Source organism: Crotalus tigris, unplaced genomic scaffold (genome assembly GCF_016545835.1).
Source record: "Crotalus tigris isolate CLP2741 ecotype Arizona unplaced genomic scaffold, ASM1654583v1 scf7180000017550.10884619, whole genome shotgun sequence".
Taxonomy (NCBI): domain Eukaryota; kingdom Metazoa; phylum Chordata; class Lepidosauria; order Squamata; family Viperidae; genus Crotalus; species Crotalus tigris.
Window position 1 is genome coordinate 8,786,940 of NW_024096468.1, and position 24,575 is coordinate 8,811,514.

The window sequence follows — 24,575 nt, forward strand, 5'->3', positions numbered from 1 at the left end:
AATGTAGAATAGAAAAGAAAAGATAGAATTCCTCATCCAGTTTCAAGCATGCTGTTCACAGTTGTGCTGGTTAGTGCCTTTGGACTTTGGTTGCAAGTAGCTTGGGCTGGTCGATGCAATATAGCCAGCCTTTCTCCTGTCAGGTTAGAAGGCTTTCCCCAAGTTGAACGGAATGGCTTCCACCATTCCATAATCTCTGGAGCACCCTTCTTTCTTCGTCGCCTCTCTGGGGCAACTTAGACCTATTTAGGGTCCCCAGGCAGGGTGAAATTAGCTGCAGGGGTGCAGAGAATCCGCAAGCCCATGACCAGTCTCTACCATGCAAAACCAGAAGTCTAATTTAGATTCTTGTAGAGCAGACATGTCAAACACAAGGCCCGGGGGCCGGATGCGGCCCGCAAAGTAGTTTCATGTGGGCTGCAAAGCCATCCTGGAAACAGTGAGGGAATGGCCCCTGCTGCCTTGGCCCTGACCCAGTCTGGCTGGGAGCCAATGTACAATTTTGTGGTGGCCATCTATGCTGAAATGCATTCAGTCTTAGCTCCACAAGGCCATCTGGAAACAGCAAGGGACCGGTCCCTGCTGTGTCAACCCTGCCCCCAGGTGAATGCTGGGGAGGTGTCACCCTTTGTGAGGAATGAAGAAATGGACTATACCTTGGCGCTTGCCCTGGTCCCACCCCCTTCTGCCAGAGACCCTCAGATCTGTCCCACTCCTGCCCAGGCCCCCACAGGCACCCTTGACGCAAACGATGTAGAGCTGGCCATGCCCACCCAGTAGGCCACACCCATTCCATCCACACCCATCCAGTAGGCCACACCCACCCTGGCCGCACTCACCCCCCCCCCGAGTGCAACTGCAATGCTGATGCAGCCCTCAATGAAATTGAGTTTGACACCCCTGTTGTAGAGAGTGTTAGCATGGAATAAACTTATATTCTTTAGAACTGCCTTGGCTCCGATTTCCTGCGCTTGACAGCATACACCTATGTGTGCAGGATAGGGTTGCACAACCCTTTGGATTTGATCTCCAAAAGTGCTTTAGAGCATGTGGGAGCCTGAAGAGAAGATTTGTCTACAGCATCTTAAAGTCCCTTCTTCAGAGATCATGTGGCACACCATGAGTGCTGCCTGAGGTTTAAGAGATTTATTTTAGCCCTTTGGGAGAAAAAATAATCCAAGTTCCCTAAATTGAGCAAACATTGGATTCTGGCCCCAGCTGCTTCTGGAATCTGATTCTAAACTCTCACAGGAACCGGTGAAAAGTGGATTCCCCAATTTAAGGAGTGCATTAAGTCCTTGCATAGCTAAGAAGGATCAGAGAAGCAGGAACTAGGGAGATTTCAGAAAAATACCTTTAATGCCAGGCTTGAGGACACTACATAATTGTGAGACAAGAAGAGGGAATACCAACTTTAATTTGAAGTGAGTTTATTATGGCAAAATATATTTGAATGTGTTGAAATGTTTTTTCCAGGTTTCCTGCCACCTGGGCTGAGATGTTATTTGTGAGATATGTTGTCAGCTGATTCACCATGATCCCTTCCATTCCTTTCCTTCTAACAATTTTCTTATGGGGGGTAGAAGTACCAATACTTCTGATATTGGTATTATAATGATGATTAATTACAGAACTATGACTTCAAATGGCAAAATCCACTTGTCAGACATTTGGCACTTGTGGAGAAGGGTGATCCAAACTGGCTGATTATAAAGCTAAAAGCATGATCGGTATTTATAAACCTTTCACTGGAAACTTGAGATGTATTATTTGGATTAAATCAGACCATGTGTAACCTTAAACTTATGGCTGTGGAACTGCAAAGAATTGCTTGGCTTGGAAACCTTTGTTGGGAATCTATTAATTATAGTCTCATCACTTGAAGAAGCTATACTGAATTAGGAAATAGGCATGGTGTGATTATACGGAAATTGGAAACAAATTGCTGTATTCCTCATGTTTTGTTTGCCTCTGACTTCAAGCTTTCAATTTTAAAATAGCTGTTATCTTCTGTGTGTTTGGCATTGAGTTCATGCATCCTGAAGAACTCATGAATCATGATCATAAAATTGAAAAGAGGATCTTTGAACAAAGAAGGACATTTAGCTGGAATTAGATTAATTTGGACCGTGCTTGTCAAATCTTATATGGCTAAATGGTTACAGAGGTAATCCTCGACTTACAACCAGTGGTTTAGTGACTATTTGAGGTTACAATGGCACTGAAAAAAAATGACTTACAACTGGTTCTCACACTTCCAGCTCTCCCCATAGTCATGAGATCAAAATTCAGGTGCTTGGCAACTGGTATATCTTTACAATGGTTGTGGCGCCCAGGGTCAGCTTGACTTTCTCAGCTGGCTTCCGACGAGCAACGTTAATGGGATAAGCCAGATTTGCTTGATGACCTTGTGATTCATTTAACAACTGAAGTTTCTGCTTAATAGAGATGGCAAAAAGGCTCATAAAATTGCGTGCAACTCATTTAATAACTGCCTTTCTTAACAGCGGAAATTCTGGTCTTAGTGATGGTTGAGAGTTAAGGATTCGCTCATCTAGTGACTGTTCCAAGTTGGAACAGCACTGAAGAAAGTGAGTTATGACCCCTTTTCACACTTAGGACCGTTGCAGCATCCCCGTGGTCACATGATCAAAATTCAGAGTATTGGCAACTGACTCATATTTATGATGGTTGCAGTGTGTCCCAGGGTCACGTGATCACCTATTGTGACCTTCTGACGGGCAAAGTCAATGGGGAAAGCCAGATTCACTTAACAACCATGTTACTACCTTAACAATTGCAGTGATTCACTTAACAACTGTGGCAAGAAAGGTCATAAATTGGGGCAAACCTCAGGTAAGAACTGTCTCACTTAACAACAGAAATGTTGGGCTCAGTTGTGGTCCTAAGTCGAGGACTACCTGTAGTTTGGTTTTACCGAAGACCGTAAAGTCTGGCATGTCTGCTAAGCTTCATTCCAGACTAGCTCCATTGGAATTCTTGTTGTTGTTGTTAATTGTGAAGTCATGTCCGACCCATCGCGAGCCCATGGACAACGTTCCTCCAGGTCTTCCTGTCCTCTACCATCTTCTGGAGTCCATTTAAGTTCACACCTACTGCTTCAGTGACTCCATCCAGCCATCTCATTCTCTGTCATCCCCTTCTTCTATTGCCCTCAATCTTTCCCAGCATTAGGCCCTTCTCCAATGAGTCCTTCCTTCTCATTATGTGGCCAAAGTATGTGAGTTTCAACTTCAGGATCTGGCCTTCTAAAGAGCAGTCAGGGTTGATCTCTTCTAGAACTGACCGGTTTGAACGCCTTGCAGTCCAAGGGACTCGCAGGAGTCTTCTCCAGCACCATAGTTCAAAGGCCTCAATTCTTTGGCGCTCAGCCTTTCTTATGGTCCAATTTTCACAGCCATACATTGCAACTGGGAAAACCATGGCCTGGACCATACACACTTTTGTTGGCAGGGTGATGTCTCTGCTTTTTAGTATGCTGTCTAGATTTGCCATAGCTTTCCTCCCCAGGAGCAAGCGTCTTTTAATTTCTTGACTGCAGTCCCCATCTGAGGTGATCTTGGAGCCCAGAAAAATAAAATCTGTCACTACCTCCATTTCTTCCCCATCTATTTGCCAGGATTGAGAGGGCCGGATGCCATGATTTTGGTTTTCTTAATGTTGAGTTTCAAGCCAACTTTTGCACTCTCCTTCTTCACCCGCATCAAGAGACTCTTTAGTTCCTCTTCACTTTCTGCCATTAGAGTGGTATCATCTGCATATCTTAGGTTGTTGATATTTCTCCCGGCAATCTTAATTCCAACTTTTGTTTCATCTAGCCCTGCTTTTCTCATGATGTACTCTGCATATAAGTTAAATAGGCAGGGTGACAGTATACAGCCTTGCCGGACTCCTTTTCCAATTTTGAACCAATCAGTGGTTCCGTGTCCAGTTCTCACTGTTGCTTCTTGACCCACATATAGGTTCTGCTATAGGTTCTGCTGGAGTTCTTCTAGAGTTTAACTTTTATTCCTATACGGTGATTCCAACAATAACTATTCCTGCTATTAACAGGAAATGCTGGAAGTGGCACAAGGGCAACTGTGGTTGGTAGCAAGTGCAACTATGGTCTGTACTTTCTGCATCTTATTAAAAAGTGTGACGTGAAAGCCTCAGTCAACCAGAGCCATAATGAGTGAGGGAGATCAATATTTATGGGCCCATCTGGTGATGACACATATGGAAAAGTGCAAATTGGAATGTGAGAGGAGTAAAGTAGTATTTTTTTTAAAAAAAGAAAAGAAATGAAGGAAACAGAAATAGGCATGTTCTGTAGTTATAAAATTCATTAAAAAAGGAAAAAAATGGAATAGAACTCTATGTGGTCTGTTCTTGTGGCTTGGGAGTTGTTGCAATGCATGCATTAGAATTCACTAATGATTGAAAGAACTACAACATATGTATGAAATAATGAACTGGGACAGCTAGGATGCTGTTGGTGAATATGGGGATCATAGAATCATGTATGGGATCTTGGAGGTCTTCTAATCCAAGCCCCTGCCCAAGCCATCTTGGACAAATAGTTGCCCAATGTTTTCTTGAAAACTTACATTAATGGAGCATCCACAACTTTGGGAGGCAAGCTCTTCCAACGCTTAATAGTTCTTACTGTCAAGAACTATTTCCAGGTTGGATCCCTCTCTGACAAACTTCCACCCATTGCTTCTTATGCTACTAAATCGACACTATTTTCAAGTATCAGAAGACCACTATCATATCTCCCCACAGTGGCTTGTCCTGTCAGCACTGATGGGAGCATTCTTGCTAGTTGTGGATTAGTTATGGTTATATAAACAGAGAGTAAACCTCATTCCCTTCTAAGCACTGATGATGTTACCTAGTTGGGTAATGAAATGCCTGCAAGAAAACCATCAAGTTCAGAGAGCACCAAGGACCCCACAGTTCAACCCTGAGTTACAAATATCCTTTGGTACAGAAAAAAATGTTTGGGCTATTCAGAAAAAAAAAGAAAGAAAAATAAGAATAGTAACTGGTTCACATCCATAGCTGTCTGATTTAAACAATGCTGATGTGAAAATGAGAACATGTGTTGCTTTGCATGTGAAAAAGGGAAGATGCACAGAGGATGAGACAAGAAATAGGGTATGGATTTGTACAGGAAGTTGATGTATCCAGAGTAGACCTCCGTTGGTTCATGGCTCTTTCCATCATTTCCCATTCCATACAGCAGCCTTCAGCTTTACATGACCAACGAGTTTCAGGCTATGAACCAATTCTATAATGGACTAAATACCTCAGGCCTAGTTTGATTTGGATGGCTCAGCGGTTAAAGACACTGAGCTTGTCAGCTGGTAAGCTGACAGCCTGGGTTCGAGATCCAAGAACCTCATAATGGGATGAGCTCCTATTTACTTGCTCCAGCTCCTGCCCACCTAGCAGCTCAAAAACCATGCAAATGTAAGTAGATTAATAGGCACCACTTTGGTGGGAAGGTGCACCTTTGGTGTATAGCTACTGTATACTGGCCACAAGACTATGGAAAATGTCTTTGGACAATACTGGCTCCCTCAGACGTGCACCGTCTCCTAGAGTTGGACATGATTGGACAGGGGAAACATTTACCCTTTATTCCTCCTCTATCTTTTCTTCCCTTTTGGGTCAATTTTGGTTTTTTTTGGGGGGGGGGTGTTAAACATAAATGCTTCATGGAGTTCTCTTTGTAACAACTTTGCAATGGAGGGAAACTAATCAAGGAGAGAAGCAACCTAGAACGAAGGAGAAATTTTCTGACAGAACAATTGATCAGTGGAATGACTTCCTTCCAGAAGTTGCGGGTGCTCCAACACCGGAGGTTTTTAAGAAAAGATTGGACAGCCATTTGTCTGAAATGGTATTGGGTTTCCTGCCTGAGCAGGGGGTTGGGCTAGAACAGAAGTCCCCAACCTTGGCCATTTTATGACTTGTGGACTTCAACTCCCATGCTGAGGAATTCTGGGAGTTGAAGTCCACAAGTCATAAAGTGGCCAAGGTTGGGGCCCCCTGGACAAGAACATCTCCAAGGTCCCTTCCTACTCTGTTATTCTGCTTTTAGAGCAGTGGTTCTCAACCTGTGGGTCGGGGCCTCATTTGGGGTCGAACGACCATTTCACGGGGGTCGCCAAACAACACAGTCCGCCATTTCCCCCCCCTTTTCCTTAGCTGTGCTACTCCCTTTTAGATTCTTGAATAGCGTCTAATTCTATTGGCTTTCAAATTCAAATAGGAATTGTCCAGGCTGTCTCTGCCCTGCTGAGCCCGCCAAAAGTCCCATTCTGCAAAAGGTGCTGCACCAGTTGAGTAGTCCTCGACTTACGACCCGTTGAGTAGTCCTTGACTTATGACCGGTTGGGGGTTGCGGCATTAAAAAGGTTGAGAACCACTGTTTTAGATGCAGCTTCCATTGGCCAGAGTTAAAGCTTTAAAAATGTAGCTTTTCTTTCCTGACAAGGCTGAATTAGAAAGACAGAGGTGGAATAATGAGCCAAGAGAGGGGAGAGAGGGATATAGTCAACCAGAAAAAAAAAAAGTAAAATGCATGTTCATTTAAGGAATATTACCTCCAGGGTCTGCAAAAGCCTCGGTCTGAGGTTTTCATTTCCTTGTTTACAGAGAGGATTCAGTCTAGGAGTTTGCAGGCCATAAGTAATCCCCTGCAAAGAGAAACACATGTGGTCTCTCTCTCTCTCTCTCTCTCTCTCTTGCTCAGCTTTTCAACAAATCTCCACTGAAACCAGTTACGCCTTGTTGTTCGGAGGAGAGAAAGAGAAATCAAGGGAGAGAAAGGGAAAAGAGAAAGCATTTTGCTCAGCTAAGTTCCCTACTACATTAATCTCATTATCTCTTGAACCGTTTAACTCGCAGTGCCCAATGCAATTTGTATTCTGCAGCCAAGCCAACGCTCCAAACCGATTAGCCTAAAACGAACCATGGCAATTCTTGATATTGTCGGTCCTGAAAGGCTGTCTTTCCTGCTGAATGGGGTTCCCATATGCCTTTTGGAGCTTTTCACGACACAATGTTGCCATCCCCCCCCCATTTTTTTTTGCAAGTGCTAAATTAAGCGTGCGAAAGGCTTCGCAAAGCCCTCATTTTCCAGTTAATCAAATCTCCCCCTAATCAAATTAGCACACATAATTCCTCTGGATGCAAGGAAGAAAGGGAGGAAATATTACCCTCTCTCCATCTTTGGGGATGAAAGGAGGAACACAGCAGGATCCTTTCCCCTCTGCTTGAGTGCGTCTAAATAGGAGACCTTCTCCAGAAAGACAGGCCTGAGGTAAACTTTGGCAGTGTTTGCGATTCCCAGCTCATTAAATTGGCTGCTTTTGCTGCCCACCTCCAGGGATCACCGAAGCGTTGGGTAATGAGATACTTGTTTAATTTTCTTTCAAAGGCTGGACATCTGTGACAAACCCACCACCCATTTTTCCAATCCCACACAAGCACAACCTATCAATAGGCTTTTGGCCGCTCTTGGGTTTGATGGAGTGTTTTCCTTTGAATAAACCAGATAATAAATTTTGAAGAGAAGGGAACAATTGCCATTAACTCGGTCCGCTCTCCGAAAAGTCGAAGTCCATCATGAAAATTCAATAGCAGGCTGAGCTAAATGGATAAATGTTCGCAGTCAACCTTTTTTAATTGATTTCCCTTCATGAAATGATCTAGGTTTTTTTTTTTTTCTGAAGCAAACTATTCCTGGAGGCTCCCTCCCTACTTTTAACCTTGCTTTTCATTCCAAATACTTGGAGGAGTGCTGAATTAAATGAAATAACTGAAATATTAATCTCAATCAAAAACCGAGGCCTACCACCCAACAGAAGCAGAGTGCTCTAGGCTGGTGTTTCTCAACCTTGCTGATTTGAAGATGTGTGGACTTCAATTCCCAGCATGGCTGGCTGGGGAATTCTGGGAATTGAAGTCCAAGATTGAGAAACACTGCTCTAGGCTAAACCCCTGCATTGAGCTCACTTATGACAACAGAGGGCAGATTGTATGGGTATTTCTGGTGGCAGGAGATGTTTTCTCTATCTCCAGCCCTACCACATAACCAGGTTTCCAGATCAATGCCCAGGAATATCAGCAAGCCATAAAAGGTGCTTTTCATGTCCTTCAGCCTAGCACTGCATTGAAAACCAGCCATTCTATCCTGACACCACTTAAAAAAAAAATGCCAGCGCCTTTCCCAACATAATAGAAATTCAACCCAGATATTGTTATGTCTCTTTTGCTCAGTCACTTTTACTTAAGTTGTAATGAGCCCTGAAACAAGCATAATGAAAGCTGTCTCAACAATATTTTCACTTTAACGCTTTATTATGTCTTTGAATATGTTTTAAGGAGTAAAAAATTCACTACTGGCGATGTGTCTCTCCCTATCGTCCTTATTGCCTGGAATTGTTGAGCATGTGCATTTACTGCTAAAAATGGTCTTTGGCTTTTCTTTCTTCTTTTGGCAAATATTCTCATTTACTTTGATGGAACAGAAATTGCTTTCATTTTTTCCTCCCAAAGAAGAACATCTTGGTAAAATTCTCATGAGTGACATATTGGCTTCTTGCACTTACCTCCCCATTTATGAGGTGTTTCAGAAACTGTATGAATCTTCACATCACCCATTGTACAATAATCTTTCCAAAAGCCTTCGCCCACCACCACTTGCATTAAATTATACACACACATACACACAAACACAAATTCCTTCCAACTAGTTTTTTTTTTAAAAAGTCTGGAAATGAAGGCAGCTCAGAAAGCTATAGAGTGGAAGAGAATAGGACAATAGCATGCTGACTAAGGAATTCTGGGAGATGAAGTCCACAAATCACAAAGTTGCCAAGCTTTAAACCCTTTTACCAACTATCCTACAGAAGGATCTGTATATATGTAATTCTAGAATTGACAGTCTGCTAAAATGTCATGGTTTTCCCCCCCATTTGTTTACATTTCTGCTTTCTGTTTTCATTTTTCCTTTTCAAATTCATGGGTACAGTATATATGGATTCCAAAGGGACAGTACTTGAAAGGGACTCTTCTTCATATATTACAGGCAGTCCTTGATTTACAACCATTCATTAGTGACAGTTCAAAATTACAATTGCATTGAAAAAGGTGATTTATGACCCCTTTTCACACTTACGATCTCTGTAGCATCCCTGAAGTCATATGATCAAAGTTTGGGTGCTTGGCAACTAACAGGTATCAATTGTCCTAAAGTGTCCCAGGGTCATGTGACCCTCTTTTGTGACTTTCTGACCAGCAAAATCAATGAGGATGCCAGATTCACTTAACAACCATATTATCAACAGCTGCAGTAATTCACTTAACAATTGTGGTAGGAAAGGTCATAAAATGGGGCAAAATTCACCTAACAACTGTCTTGCTTAGCAACAGAAACTTTGGGGCTCATTTGTCAAAAGTCAAGGACTACCTGTATCAGGAAATCAGAGCCCTTTTGCACTGGGTTGCATAATCATGGACATTTAGTCTTGGATTTCTGCTACCTGCTTGGAAAAGGAAAAACACCTATATGAGTCCATGAATACTGCATCCAGTTTTGGTTGCCATGATGTAAAAAAGATGTTGAGACTCTAGAACAGTGTTTCTCAACCTTGGCAACTTTACGATGTGTGGACTTCAACTCCCAAAATTCTCCAGCTAGCTGGGAGTTGAAGTCCACACATCGTAAAGTTGCCAAGGTTGAGAAACACTGCGCTAGAAAGAGTACAGAGAAGATCAACAAAGGTGATTAGGGAACTGGAGGATAAAACATATAAGGAATGGTTGCTGGAATTGGGTATGTATAGTTTAATGAAGAGAAGGACGAGAGGGAACATGATAGCAGCGTTCCAATATCTCAGGGGCCACAAAGAACAGGGAATCGAGCTATTTTCCAAGGCACCTGAAGGCAGGACAAGAAGCAACGGATGGAAACTAACCAAAGAGAGAAGCAACCTAGAACTAAGGAGAAATTTCCTGGCAGTTAGAACAATTAATCAGTAGAACAACTTGTCTCAGAAATTGTGGGTACTCTGTCATTGAAGCTTTTTAGAAAGAGATTGGGCAACTCTTTGCCTGAAATGGTATAGGGTCTCCTACTTGAGCAGGAGGGTGGACTAGATAGAAGACCTTCAATGTCATCTTCCTACTCTGTTGCTCTGTTATTCTATTATGTAAAATAGTGATGGATGGATAGATGGATAAAAAAGGAAGGAAGAAAAGAAAGAAAGAAAGAAAGAAAGAAAGAAAGAAAAGAAAGAAGGAAAAGTCATGTTCAAATGCCTAATGACTGCACAAGGCTATCTCTTTAAAAAATGGTTCCCATGGACAAGGGCTTTGCTTGTATCTCAGCTGCTGACCTTGCTAATACAGTATGTAGATCCTTTGCCAGCTAATCAGCAGACTGAAAAGCAAAGCTTCCAGCTGTGGGCAACGATCTGTGGCAAGAATGAATGAGTGGATTTTAGCAGCCAGGGTCTGGAGCTGACTATCTGTAGCTAACAGCTGTCACCTTCCAGGCAGAGGCCAAGCTGGCCTTGCTGCTTGAAAACCAGCATGGCCGATCAAATTACTTTGTATGGAAGGACCAAGTGCATGGTGCCCACATAGGCATGGGAGGGAGGAGTGGAAAGTAAATTTATAAATAGAGTATCTGCTTAAGCACAGGGAGCCTCTGGAAGGCAACTGATGAATAAACATCCATCCACACACTTCCTGTCGGTTGAGCTAAGCAATCCAAAGCAGATCTATACATGTTCCCCTATCGAAACAATTAAAAAGCACAAAAAAAGTAAATGCCAAGAGCACCGAAAGGTTATATTGTATTAGCAACTTTGTTGTTTGTAACCCACAGTTCAGAAAAGATCTATGTTCTTTTGGCAATGGTTCTTATTTCAAAGGCATTTGTAACAGGTGCTGTTTTATTGCCAAACCATAGCTGATACTTTCATTCTGGTCATTCCAGGAAAAAACAAATAAAAGAAAGAGAGGGAGGGAGGGAGGGAGAGAGAGAGAGAGAGAGAGAGAGAGAGAGAGAGAGAGAGAGAGAGAGAGAGAGAGAGAGAGAGAATATTATTAAATATTTGAAAAACACTTGGCCAATAGTAAATAAATAAAATAATGACAGCTGTCAAGTGAAAGCAGTTTCTCTTTAAATTAGTGTTTCCCAACCTTCGCAACTTTAAGATATGTGGACTTCAACTTCTGGAATTCCCTATCGAGCATTGCAGGGGGAAAGTGTCAATGGAGAAAGAAACAAAAAACAAATAAGGAAAATTAAATGTAGGTACAGGAAGTAAGTAATTAAACAAATGAACAAATACATGAGTAATTTTTAAAAAATAACCAGGAATGCAGGTTGTAATCCTGCATGTGAATTACAGTGAAGTTAAGAGTTATAAGGCAGAGTTTGCTCACAGAAAAGATGGATTTCTTCAACAATCATAAAATATCCATACCCCAGAATGCAATATAAAAAATATAAAAGAAATGTAACTTGCCAAGAATTGTATTCAGGATGCAAGAAGTCTGAATCACAGCAGGCCAGGTTAAAATAAGCTCTGTCCCCATCTAGCTAAAGCAGGGGTCTTCAAACCTGGCCCTTTTATGACTTGTGGACTTCAATTCCCAGAATTCCTCAGCCAGGCATACTGCATGAGCTCATCCAAGAAAACTGCATGAGCTCATCCATGTAATCCCCAGTAGACAATCTTCATTCAATATCTGTAGAAGAGCGGGCATAGTTGGGGGGTGGAGTTAAGCAAGTCATCAGCCTAGAGTCATTACATTTCCACAAACAATTGAAGTCCAACTCCTTTTGAATTCCATTAACCCTTATCTGGCTCCAATTTAGTACTGTTTGTTAGTTGAGTAGATTCCTGTGTATAGGTTTCAGCTTTAAATCTTTTGAGTTGTGATTCTGATTCTTCATGCCTGGCATATCTTTGTTAATATCTGAGCACCTAAAGTTAAAATACTTTCTCTTAACCAATACATGAGGGGCAGAAAATCTAAAGAAGAGAGTTGGTCATTTGGACTCTCACATATCGGAATGGTTGTCAAGAATGGTTGAAGGATAGACAAGAGATGGGATAGAATCAGGATCACATGAAGTGTTAATACCATTTTATAATGCCTTGGCAAGGCCACACTTGGAATATTGCATCCAGTTTTGGTTGCCATGATGTAAAAATAAGTTGAGACTCTAGAAAGAGTACAGAGAAGAGCAACAAAGATGATTAGGGGATTGGAGGCTAAAACATATAAAGAACAGTTGCTGGAATTGGGTATGTCTAGTTTAACAAAGACAAGGACTAGGGGTGACATGATAGCAGTGTTCCAATATCTCAGGGGTTGCCACAAAGAAGAGGGAGTCAAGCTATTCTCCAAAGCATCTGAGAGCAGGATAAGAAGCAACGGATGGAAACTAATCAAGGAGAGAAACAACCTCGAACTAAGAAGAAATTTCCTGACAGTGAGAACAATTAATCAGTAGAACAATTTGCCTCCAGAAGTTGTGGGTGCTCCATCACTGAAGGTTTTTAAGCAGAGATTTGGCAACTATTTGCCTGAAATGGTATAGGGTTTTCTGCCTGAGCAGGGGTTGGACTAGAAGACCTTCAAGGTCTCTTCCAACTATTCTATTCTATTCTATTCTATTCTATTCTATTCTATTCTATTCTATTCTATTCTATTCTGAGCTGTGACTCAGAAGAAACTCCTAACAAATCCAAGTGAAGGTTCTCTTTTATTTAGCTGCAGGTATGCTTTTGGTTAAGAGCATAGGACTTCACTGTGGTGAAACTGACCTGGATCATCATCTGTAGGATGTAATTTGACTGTACTAGTTATTGAGGGTTAACAGTGGTCTAAATAGACTAGGAGGAGGCCATGGCATCGTAACTGAAGCCCTGCCCTTTAATTTTATTAAATTTATTTGCAGCCCATCTTACTATAACGGTGATCCTTTATACATGCATGTGACCTGCATAAGTACAAAAGAATGGAATTTCAGTTGCGATGTTGTAGCCCCCCATCTTGCCTGTTTTTTTCTCCCCTTAGAGGCATCATTAGTCAGATGTTACTGTTACGGTCCATCCATTCAACATTTATTCATGTAGTACCAACCCTCCCTCTACCCCCCAAAAAAAATCTGGGGTATCCAACAGCTTAAAAAAGGAAGTTGAGAAATGAATCAAAGACCAAAGGGATCACTTCTGCTACATTAAAGACTCTTATTTCAACATCCATTCCATATGTCAATTAAATCTTCGGACTTAACAGCTGAGCTTTTCAAAATATCTCAGTGACCTGGGAAATGTCATGGGTGGGCCTGTCTTTCAGCCAACGGCAATAACAAAGCTTACACCTGGTGGCTATCTAAGGCTTATAAATGGCCCAAGTGACATTTAAAACTAAGCTTCTACTCTTCTAAGAAATTATTCACTCTAGCACTATTGCTACAGAATAGAGAGCTGTCTAACTGGGTTAGGCACTGATCCTTTCCCCTGAATCCTTTTGAGGACTCAAGCTTTTGGTTACTCTTTGTTCTATGGTGGCAATAGTAATCAGCAGAAAAGAGAGAACTTCTACTGTACATTGAGGGAGGGAGGGAGGGAGGGAGGGAGGGAGCTGGATGGTCATCTTTACTTTTCTCCTTCCTCCCTCCTGCCCATATAGCTCTCAAAGAGTCACCACCTCCGATATACAGTACATAAATATGGTAAAAATAAATAAACAAACACAGAATTATGCATATACCCACATATATTATATGACACAAAGAAACAGCAGTATAGTTTGGGTTAGGTATACATATGCATGGCGAGAAAAAGGAATCTTGTGAGTTGACCAGACGGATGGCATGGGGAACAAAGCTATTACAGAATCGGGTAGTCCTGCTAGAAATACTTTGAAACCTCCTCCCAGAGGGGAGCAACAGAAACGGACCGTAAAATGGGTGTGTGGGATCTCTAATAATGCTTTGAGCTCTAAGCACATAGCGTTCATAAGCAGCATCCTGAATACCAGGGACCGAGCTTCTTATGATCTTCTCGAATGTCCTTACCAATCTCTGTATGGACTTTCTATCTGAGGCTCTGCTGCCACCAAACCAGACAGTAATGCAGTTTGTTTTATGGGTTGGGAAAAGAGACATCCTTCCCTTACCCCCAAAGTGCATCACTTCCTGGCTTTTCATTAAAACAGCCTCTCTGCTACTTAGACTTGTGTAGAAAGTTTTTTTAAAAAATGGATACTTTAAAGATTGAACTCTTTAAAGTTGTCTGACTTTCATTGACTCTAGCCTTGGAAAAGGGATTTATCTATCCGAGCACAGCTTGCTCATCTCTGCTACCATATCTTTAAGTTTATATTCCATTTTGAGATAATTGGAAAGAGGAAGCTTCTTTTCAAGCAGAAACATGAAGCCAAAATGTTTGAAGGACAGAGAACGATGTTTACAAGTTGTGCCCAAAGATTCTCAGCAGGGATTTTTCAGGGGCGCCACTGTCTTCAAAATAAAACAACTTGCTGGCTGCTGGGCACACTTTTGAAATCTGCCAATATTTTGCTCCCAGCAATACCCTGACATATACTCCAAAGTCAGGTCTGACCTAACCCCCCCCCCCCAGTCAGACAGGTGTCAAACTGGACAGCCTTTGGGGGGGGGGATAAAGCCACCATGGCATTATACAAAATTGACAGGGGCTCCAGAGAGGATTTGAGAAAGCCAGCGAGGAAATGCCTGCTTTCCCCCACCTACAGTATTGACATTTACAAAGCACGTTAAATCATGTATGAGGCGCCTTAGGCACATGTAGTTCACAAAGCACTGTGCGGCACTTCCAGGGAATTGGAGCTGACCAACTTGCTTTATTGGAACTGACAGCAGAAGACAGTAAATGCAACACTCAGAGTGAGGGTTGTAATGTTAAGCTGACTGCAAGAGAGAGTCGATGGAAGGATGATGGAGAACATCCAAACACAGACATGCTGGTTAAATATCTCCAATACTCTTCCCACTCCCATCTTGAAAAAAAAAAAAAAAGGATCTTACCCTCTCTTTGTGGAAAAACAATTCCCTTCCTTCTGGAAGGAGAAAAAAAAGGCACCTTTGATCAGCTATCAGTTTTGCAGATTTTGGATGCACCGAGTTGAGCTTTTGAAGATAAAGCAGGAGAGTTCAGAAGCAGAAAGCCATTCAACCTTTACTCGGTTGCACCCTGCTGTCATACATTTGGAAGAGATAAATGATTCCAAAATCTATTTCAAAGGTTATTTGCTGAAAGTAGCACAGAAAGGTTTGCAAAAGGAGGCTATTATCTCCAGCTGGCCTGTTGGAAAGTCAGTCGGCTAGCAGTTGTAAGATTCAAAGTAGAGAAAATAAATCAGGCCTAGCAATTATGTTTGTGAATACATTTAAACCAGAGAGATAGTGAAGGTCCATGATTCCAAGACCATAGCTTTTCCATTTCTAACTCACAGTTCTATGCTTGAAAGGATAGTTCACATTGGTAGTTGTTTCTCTCTCCATTTTTGTAAGACACTATTTTGGTCAATCTTTTGTAATGTGTTTTTTTTTTTTTTGGCTATTAAAAATTCCTGTATTTTCTTTCATTCACAATTTCCCTTAACTTACATAGCTTTTATAAACAATTTTCCTTAATATTCAGTATTAAACCATATTTTCTGCTTTTTTAAATAATAATAATAATAATAATTTTCTAGTTGATACATATTTTATCTACATTTACCAAACACAGATGTTACCTTTTTAAAATTTAATATTTATTTTATTTCTCTACCTCTCCTAAAGGATCTGGAGTGGTATGCAAAAGCAAAAACAACAAATACTATTCAAGAAAACAGCTTCCTTAAAACAATAAAAGCATTTCTATAAGGCCCAAGCCCAGTGATAAGACAGTGAGATCTAATTGAATCAAATCTCTTATTTGCATATACCTAATGGACAGAATCTTGTCAAACTAAAGCTATAACTTGCTTACTTATTAGATATATCCTGAGAGAGTCTAGGGCAGTGTTTCCAATCTTAGCCATTTTAAGAACTTCAACTCCCAGAATACATTGCTGGCTGGGGTATTCTGGGAGTTGAAGTCCACATATCTTAAAATGGCTAAGGTTGCGAAACACTGTTCCAGGGTCACACGGTCATGTTTTTGGCACTCATCAACTGGTCTGTATTTACAGCCATTTGCAGAGTTATGATCACAATTTATGACATTTTTCCAGGAAATTGGCATTTACCATCACAAAAAAAGTTGTAAAATCTGGCATGGTCACATGGTGACCAGCTTAACAACCAATTAAGGTTATAAGTCAGGGATTGTCTGCAACTTGCTGCTGAAACAACATCCTCCTGCTTTCATAGGCCACATTTTTAATAAGTTTTGCTCTCTTGGAGCTATCCATGGTGCTGATATCAGCACCAGCTTCTCCCTTTTTGTCCCAGAATTGTTGACTTTGACTTGACTGTTCTTATGGAACAGCATGCCCCATCTCAAACCAATTTTGTGAAACTCAACTATCTGCAGAATTGACTCCTCCTATTCACTTTAATAATGAAATTGAATAACTATAGAAATAAAATAACATTTTGATGTGGGAAGGAGGATCTTGTCTCTAGCAGAAATTATCCTTCTTTTCCCCAGGACTAATTTGTACCATCTTCCACAAGTCACTTATTACAATAATTTTCATGAACAAATCCACCAAGGATTCCCTTATCTCTGATAAGTTCTACACTCCTTGTCATCTGGCTTTTTTTAAAAAAATGTTTTTGCTGCTCTTATAAGTCATTTTTAATTTTTGGGGGCAAGTGTGGGTGTTGCATGTACACAGTGTTATTTCTTCTTTAGCTGGTACATCTGGCCCCAAAAAAAATCCCCCCTCCCAGCCACAAATGGCGATTGTTCCTGTCAGCATCAAATCTGATGGTTCCCGACAACTCCTGTTATACTGCAACCTTAGGGACAGGAGGCCACATCTGTGAGTAGATGTAGTAGAGGCCATCTGCATGAACTGCATTATTGAATGGTGTTGGCACAGCTTAACATTTGCTGTAACCTATGATAATGGGCTCAAGGGGCTTCCCATGTCTGCTGCACGATGGCAGCTGATGTCTCCTGTACCATTCTCAAAACAGGATGCTTTAATTTTTAATGGAGCACATGTTCAATTGGCTGTACAAACAGGCTAATCTGCAAAGCATGTGCTCAGTAACAAGCCAAACTATGCAGCCAGAATAAGAACAAAATTTCATCATGGCGAGAAGGATGCAAAAGGGGTGTCCCTGCATGCAGGCATCTCTGGTGTTGGATGCCAACAATCGCTAGGAACAAGCTTCTGCATGTTCCTTCAGTTCTATTGATCAGGGCTTCTGTCGAGTCTGGGAACAAATCTTCCCCTGACATGTGTATGAGGGTGAAGTGGGAAAGTTTATTGGCTTCAGGTGTCTTGCACAGTTGGAAATTTATGAGTAGATGCTATCAAACAACAAATCAAAGAGGAGTGAAAATGAAAGCGCATAAACAAACTTTACTAAAAGAATAATAGGGCTGGAAGGGATGTTGGAAGTCTTCTAGTCCAACCCCTGCTCAAGGCAGGAGCTTTATGCTGTCGCAGTCAGACTATTGTCCAATTTGTTTTTGAAAACATCCAGTGATGGAGCACCCACAACTCCAGGAGGTAAGCTATTCCACTGATAAATTGTTTTCACTGTCAAAAATTTTCTTCTTACTTCTAGGCTGGATCTCTCTTTAATGAGCTTCCACCCATTATTTCTTGTCCTGCCCTTTGGTGCTTTGGGGAATAAGTCAATCCCTTCTTCTCTGTAACAGCTCCTCTACTGGAAGACAGTTATCCCCAATCCTTCCATTTGATAGGATAGACATACCTAGCTCCTCAAGGGTTCATCATATGATTTAACCTCCAGACCCTTTATCGTCTTTGTTGTTCTTTTCTGCACACTTTCCAGGGTCTCAACGTGGGTTTTTTTTTTTTTTTTTGGTATTGTGGTGGCCAGAACTGGATGCAGTATTCCAGGTGTGACCTCACTTGTGCAGTATAAAGCAGTATTATTTCTTCTTGTGATCTTGATGCTATCCCTCTGTTGATGCAACCTAGGACTGCATTGATTTTTTTTTTTTTTTGGCGACTGAAAATACAAGGAGACAGTCAAGAATTGGTGGCCTCTTAAATCAAGGAAGCAAAAGGCAACCTGAAGAAGAGGCTGTAAATATTGGATGATGTAATAAGACAGATCATCTGGGTTTTTTTTTTATTGATTGACAGTATGTTGGGCTTTGGGATCTAAATTCATTCTTGCTAAATGTTAATGGACAGGATAAAAAATTATTAAACATTGGTAGCAGAGTAACCATGTTAACTATATTTCATTTTAATTGAGATGGCTAAGTCCAAACAAATTTTATTTTTTTCCATAGCCTTGCACACTGCATTTTGCAACATGGACCCAGGAATGGATTAAAAAATGATAAGGCCCCCTTATCATTAACCTGGATAATTTGCTTTAAGGAAGCAAATGAACTAGAATTCACCAAAAGATTACAAAGTAATTCTGATCCATATTCAAATACAAAAAAAATAAAACATGCATTGTGACACCACAATATAAATTCTATGAGTTATAAACTTGTATCTGATGTCAGGAATTCAGTACCAAACATCAGAGTTTGAGCTATGAAACTGAGCTGTACATTTTTGTCATTAAAAATAATGGTTTGCAGTGGAAAATTACATCACCACCAAGAAAATCCACATAAGCTTTTAATTTTATTCTTTTATGTTTCTAGAGTTCATATTCTTAAAGGTATAAAATAGAAACACTAGCCAATCTAGTGGAGAAGGAGGAGAAGTTAACTTAAAATTTGGGAGGTGGGAAAGCTAGATCATCAATATTGGAGATCTGAGTGACATTGATTCTGGATTCCATTGCAAAATTCATGAAGCTCCTACTGTAAACCATTCTCTAGCTAGTATTTGAAAGGAGAAAATAAATTGTCGTTCACTAGATGCAATGGAATATGATTGAAGAACTTCTCTAGATGGCATTAATACATGTGAGCTTCTGTCTAAAACATCACAAAGACGGATAAGGAAGAGAGAGAACTTCCCTGAAAATAGAAGCATAGGGAGTCTGCTTTTCCACAAATTTTAATCACTGCACACCCGCACATCCCTAATGGGTGAAGTTGCATGATTGAGACCCCAACCATAGACCACAAAAATGTGCATTTCAAAATTCTAAGCTCCTCAACTGCTTTGGGCAGACAGGACTGTGCAGAATGGCAGACTAATAACAGAATAACAGAACATAATCCAGCCAAGATCTACTTATATTCACCACAGAATATTTTTCTCTGCTATCTTCTTCTTTAATGAGCTTACCAGGAAGAGGATGGACTGATGACAACAGGCTTGTACTGATCAAATTAAATATTAATCGCAGATAAATTGCAGATCAAAATCTGTTGCCGGCTCCAACATGTGAAATAATCAGATAAACCAGTGTGTGCCATTCCTCCTCTCTGGCATGCTTCTCCTTTGCTTCTATTGCCAAATTAGAAAGTTCCTAGGAAAAACATAACAGGGCTTTCTACTTTTTAAACTTTTAGTCTATTGATAATAGATTAGAAAGCCTGCAGCCTTACCCCCACCCCATTTTTAAATACTGAACTGAAAAAAAAAGGATGTGAAAAATAACCCAGCTCTCTTTAAATCTTTCTAAATCTTTGTCTCTGATTGGATTCATTAATAAACATTTTGGTTTTGTTAGCAAGAGTGACATATGGCATCATCTTCTAACAGGAAGAAGTATTTTGCATTTTATTGTAGAAAACAAACATGTGAACAGGTTCCAACAGATGGCTTTCTTAGCTTCTGGGAGAAAGGGAGGGGGTCTTTAATAAGCCTTGAAAGAGAGGCTTTCTCTCTCTGGTTCTTTTAAGAAGAAATAAAATAAAGATTTAAAGTTGTTTTGCGCAAATCTCAGACTGTGTATTGGGCTGGTCTCTACTCCAGTAAGTGAGTGGGAATTTTGACCACTATGAACAACTCCAGGTATAGCCTAAAGCACTGTTTCTCAATCTTGGCAACTATAAGACATGTGGACTTCAACTCCCAGAAATGCTGGGCTGGGGAATTCTGGGAGTTGAAGTCCACACATCTTAAAGTTGCCAAGAAATACTGCCCTAGAGAAATTACATGATGTGCACAGAATCAGGGCAAGTTCTTTCTTCAAAGACACCCTATAATAGCTGAAGGGGGAACTGGGTCATTTTATATCTTTTTGGTAAATGACATTTGGTGGAGAAGAGTACAATATTTCATTTATTTTCTCTACAAGAGAGGTATAAACTCTTGGAGAGCTGAGGGCTACACTTATCCTGAGGGAGAGCCAAGGGCTACACTTGAGAGATTTCCTGAGCATCACTCCATGCCTCTCACCATCCTCCCCCCAATAATAATAGAACAGGCCTAAAGCAGAGTCCTTCAAATCATCTGCAGTTGACTTGTTTCCTTCCAGTTGTGCAGGTCAGCATTTCCTCTTCCTCAACATTAAAAATACAAATTTAGGGGTGGTGGAGTGCTCTAAGGAAAGAGATGTCATGAGTCTCTATCCAAGACTTCTAGGGGTTTTAATCAATTTTATTGTCTTTGTTGTGAACCTCTCATTTAGCTGAGGTAACTTATTTATTCATGAGATTTATTTGAAGTCCATCTCAGACTGAAAAATTCTTGCTTTCCTCCCTCTTTCCCCCTGCTCTTTGTTTTTCCTTCTCAGTTATTTATTTGTTTGTTTTTCATTCATTATTTTATTTGTTAATAAATAAATTATTAACTATATACTGCCTTAATAATTATTATAAATAACTCAAGGCAGCGAACATATCCAACACACCTTCCTCCTCCTATTTTTCCCACAGTGACAACAACAACCCTGTGAGGTGGATTGGACTGAGAGAGAATGACTAGCCCAAAGTCACCCAGCTGGCTTTCGTGGCTAAGGCGGGACTTGAACTCATGGTCTCCCACTTTTCTAGCCTTGTGCCTTAACCACTAAGCCAGGAGTCTCCAAACTTGGCAACTTTATGACTTGTGGATTTCAAGTCCACAAGTCCTAAATTTGCTGAAGTCCAGAAGTCTTAAAGTTGCCAAATTTTACATCCTTTTGGTAAATGATGTTTGGTGGAGAAGCATAAAGAATTTCATTTATTTTCAAACTTGGCAACTTTAAGTTGTTGAAGTCCAGAAGTCTTAAAGTCTCCAAGTTAGATCAAACTGATAAAAGATCAAATCCACAAAAATAAAATCCAGTTTAGTATCATTTGAATGTAACAACCCATAAAAATACTTCCTTGATAATACTATGGCAGACAGTGTCAATCCAGGCAAAGTCTTCCTCAGCGAATATTCTTTCACTGCGTTCTTAAAATAATAATAATAATAATAATAATAATAGTAATAATAATAATAGTAATAATAATAATTAGTAATAATAATAATTAGTAATAATAGGAAAGGTAGGATAGACTTTCAATCACATCCTACACTTTAAAAAACAAATGAAGCCACCGCTGAATCTCAGCTTGGATGGTACAAATGCTAGCCACATTTTGTTCCCTCTCATGTTTGCTTCAGAGTGGATCAGCTGGCAGTACAATATATAAATTAGCTCCCAGGAGGATCTGCCATGAAATTCTTTTTAATCCCTACCCCATTATGTGGAAAGTCTATCTACCAGGAGGCGAAAGAATAGATATTGGAGAACCAGGCCAGGGGGATTTGTGGCATTAGGGATCAGGTTGCTGCACACAGTCCTGTTCTGATGCTTCTATGGTGCATGACCTATGCGTCAAGTCATTTTTGCAAAAACGAGGTGGTGCCTGAATGACCTATCATTAATGTTGTGCTGAAATCTGTTAACAATTCCCCCAAAGTCTCATTTCTTTACTAAAGAGGCTTCTGGTTGTCTTTCTTACGGTGGGAGCTTGAGAATTTCTTTCAGATTTTCTGTGGCGGTCCTTTCTTCTTATGTTTGAGGTGGCTAAGGTTGCCACTGCTGGTAGCAGTGTCTTCTCTTACACATCACTGGATAATTCTGTTGCACATCAGTGGGAAGCCAGGGAAACTGTGGGTCACTGAAGAAATGAGAGGGCATTCACAGACAAGCTGTAGCTGCCTTGTAACTCAATAGATAGAAGAACCTCACATTCCGACTGTGAAAATTGCACTGAAATTATCTCTACGTTGAAAGAAATTCTGAAAGCAAAGCTTTGCTGAGAATGGAGGAAAAAATACAGCAAGGTTTTGGGGTTTTTGGAGTAGTGGCGTGGTCCTGATTGTCACATTCTGCTGCTGTGGAATTCTTTTCTATAAAGTAGGCATTGTATTTTTCAATTCTCTGTATCTTTCAAGTTTATTTTTCTCCAAAACAAGAAATACCCATTTTGTTGTTGTTTTTTTAATCTAGTGGAGGAAACAAATGTTTAGGAGTGTTGACGAATGTGGCACTTATTTGCGCATGTTCCTGTAATTTTCATTATTGCACCGTGGATGTGTTTATACTTATGTTTCTGATCATTTTCTGTACACCACCAATTAATCTAATAAATAAATAATCACATGAATAAATCAGCATGTGGAGAAAATCCATATGCGCACAGATGCACATGCACATGCATGCACACACACACAAACTCAAATAGAGAAGATTTATCTGTTCTAGAATTTGAAATTGTCCATGGTACAGATAAAAATGGTTTTATATTGAATTCAGACAATTTGGTGTTAATTGTGAAGTCATATTAGGAAGCCTTCTCTGATGAGATAAGAGAAGGAAAAATTGCTTATTCAATAGCTGTAACCTCAATCAGGCAACTCCAACAGAAAACATTTTTGATCATTAAATAATAATAATAATAATAATAATAATAATAATAATAATAATAATAACAACAACAACAACAACAACAACAATAAAATTGGAAGGGATCTTGGAGGTCATCTAGTCCAGCCCCCTGATAGGAAGAATATTGATGCTTTTGAGCTTTGGTGTTGGAGAAGACCACTGAGAATATCATGGACAGTCATCTATGGAGATTCTCAATCATCCAGATCCTGGTTGTCCCAAAGGTGCTTTTTCAAAAGGCAACCGGGCTTTCTCTGTTTTTCCTTGAAGATGTTTCACTTCTCATCCAAGAAGCTTCTTCAGTTCTGACTGTCAGCCAGAACTGAAGAAAGCTTCTTGGATGAGAAGCTAAATGTCTTCCAGTAAAAACAAAACAAAACAAAACAAAAAAAGTCTAGTTGCCTTTTGAAAAAGCACCTTTGGGACAACCATAGACAGTCAGAAAAACAAATTGATAGAATCAACCCAGAGTTCTCACTCAAGGCACAAATAACCGGACTCAAATTATACTATTTTGGAATCATTGTGGGAAGATCCAGCTCTCTGGAGAAGGCTCTGATGCTGGAAAAGGTGAAATGAAAAAGAAGAAGATGACTATGAGCAAGGTGGATGGACTCAGTCACAATGACAATGACACTGAGTGTCCCATTGGGAGAACTTGAAAGGTTAAGGATAGATCATCTTGGAGAAAGTCTATCCATGTGGTTGCTAGCAATCAAAAACAACTTGATGGCACATAATCAATATATATATATTATTTTTTGTGATGACCCAAGGTCCTATTTTGATATACAACTTAGTGAAACCTTCTGGTACAACTTTTGACAAGGAACTTCCAAACTTTATCTAGCTTAGGACTTCAGCAAGTATACAGTAAATCAAGCATTTCCATGGCAGGTGACTTATATCGGCCTAATTTCCTAGATAAGAATGAAAGAAGTGAAATTAGGGTTTGCATTTCCTAACTTTCTTTTCTACAAAAGATTAGGAGACATCAGGTCTCTATAGAAATAATAAACAAATAATTGTATAAATATTTTTTCGAAATTTGAAACTGAAGAACAAGCAAAAGAGTATAGGATAAAATGGGCCAACAACTTTGAACATAATATATTAATCAAACAATGGGAAAATATGAGACTTGTAGGACTAAAATTTATATTATAATTAAAAAGAGAGCTTTTATAAAATGATGTGCTATTGGTACATGACTCCAGAAACAATTGGACAATTGGAAAAGATGTTATGGGAAATAGTTTTGATGTAAGATGACAACTGCAAGATTAGTATATGCACAAAAACAGACAGATTGAAATACTCACAGCAGAAGAATAACTGATGAAGATGAAAGTGTGTTTTATATGGGTTTGAGGGTTTCTCCTTATCTTTTATTTTTTGCTTACTTTAGTCTTTAAAATGTATTAATTAAATTAAATTAAATTATATACAGTGGTACCTTGGTACCCAACTGCTTTGAAACTCATTGAATTTGGTACTCAATGCATTTTGTTGCAAAAATTTTGTCCCAGTGCTCATGGTTTGTTTGTACTCAATGCACAAGCTAGAACTT

General features: G+C 40.1%; 1 protein-coding gene across 9 annotated transcripts in view; it reads right to left on the bottom strand.

Annotated features, from left to right (window-relative positions):
* AUTS2 (activator of transcription and developmental regulator AUTS2) overlaps positions 1–24,575 on the bottom strand; it is a 675,541-nt gene that overhangs the window by 201,626 nt on the left and 449,340 nt on the right. For 6 of the 9 annotated variants that reach the window (XM_039342048.1, XM_039342066.1, XM_039342057.1 and 3 more), the window contains exon 5: positions 6,618–6,710. The exons of the other annotated variants lie outside the window; for them this stretch is intronic. In XM_039342048.1, coding sequence (XP_039197982.1) covers positions 6,618–6,710 — 93 coding nt within the window. The remainder of the gene's footprint in view (positions 1–6,617; positions 6,711–24,575) is intronic. 9 annotated transcript variants of the gene reach the window in all.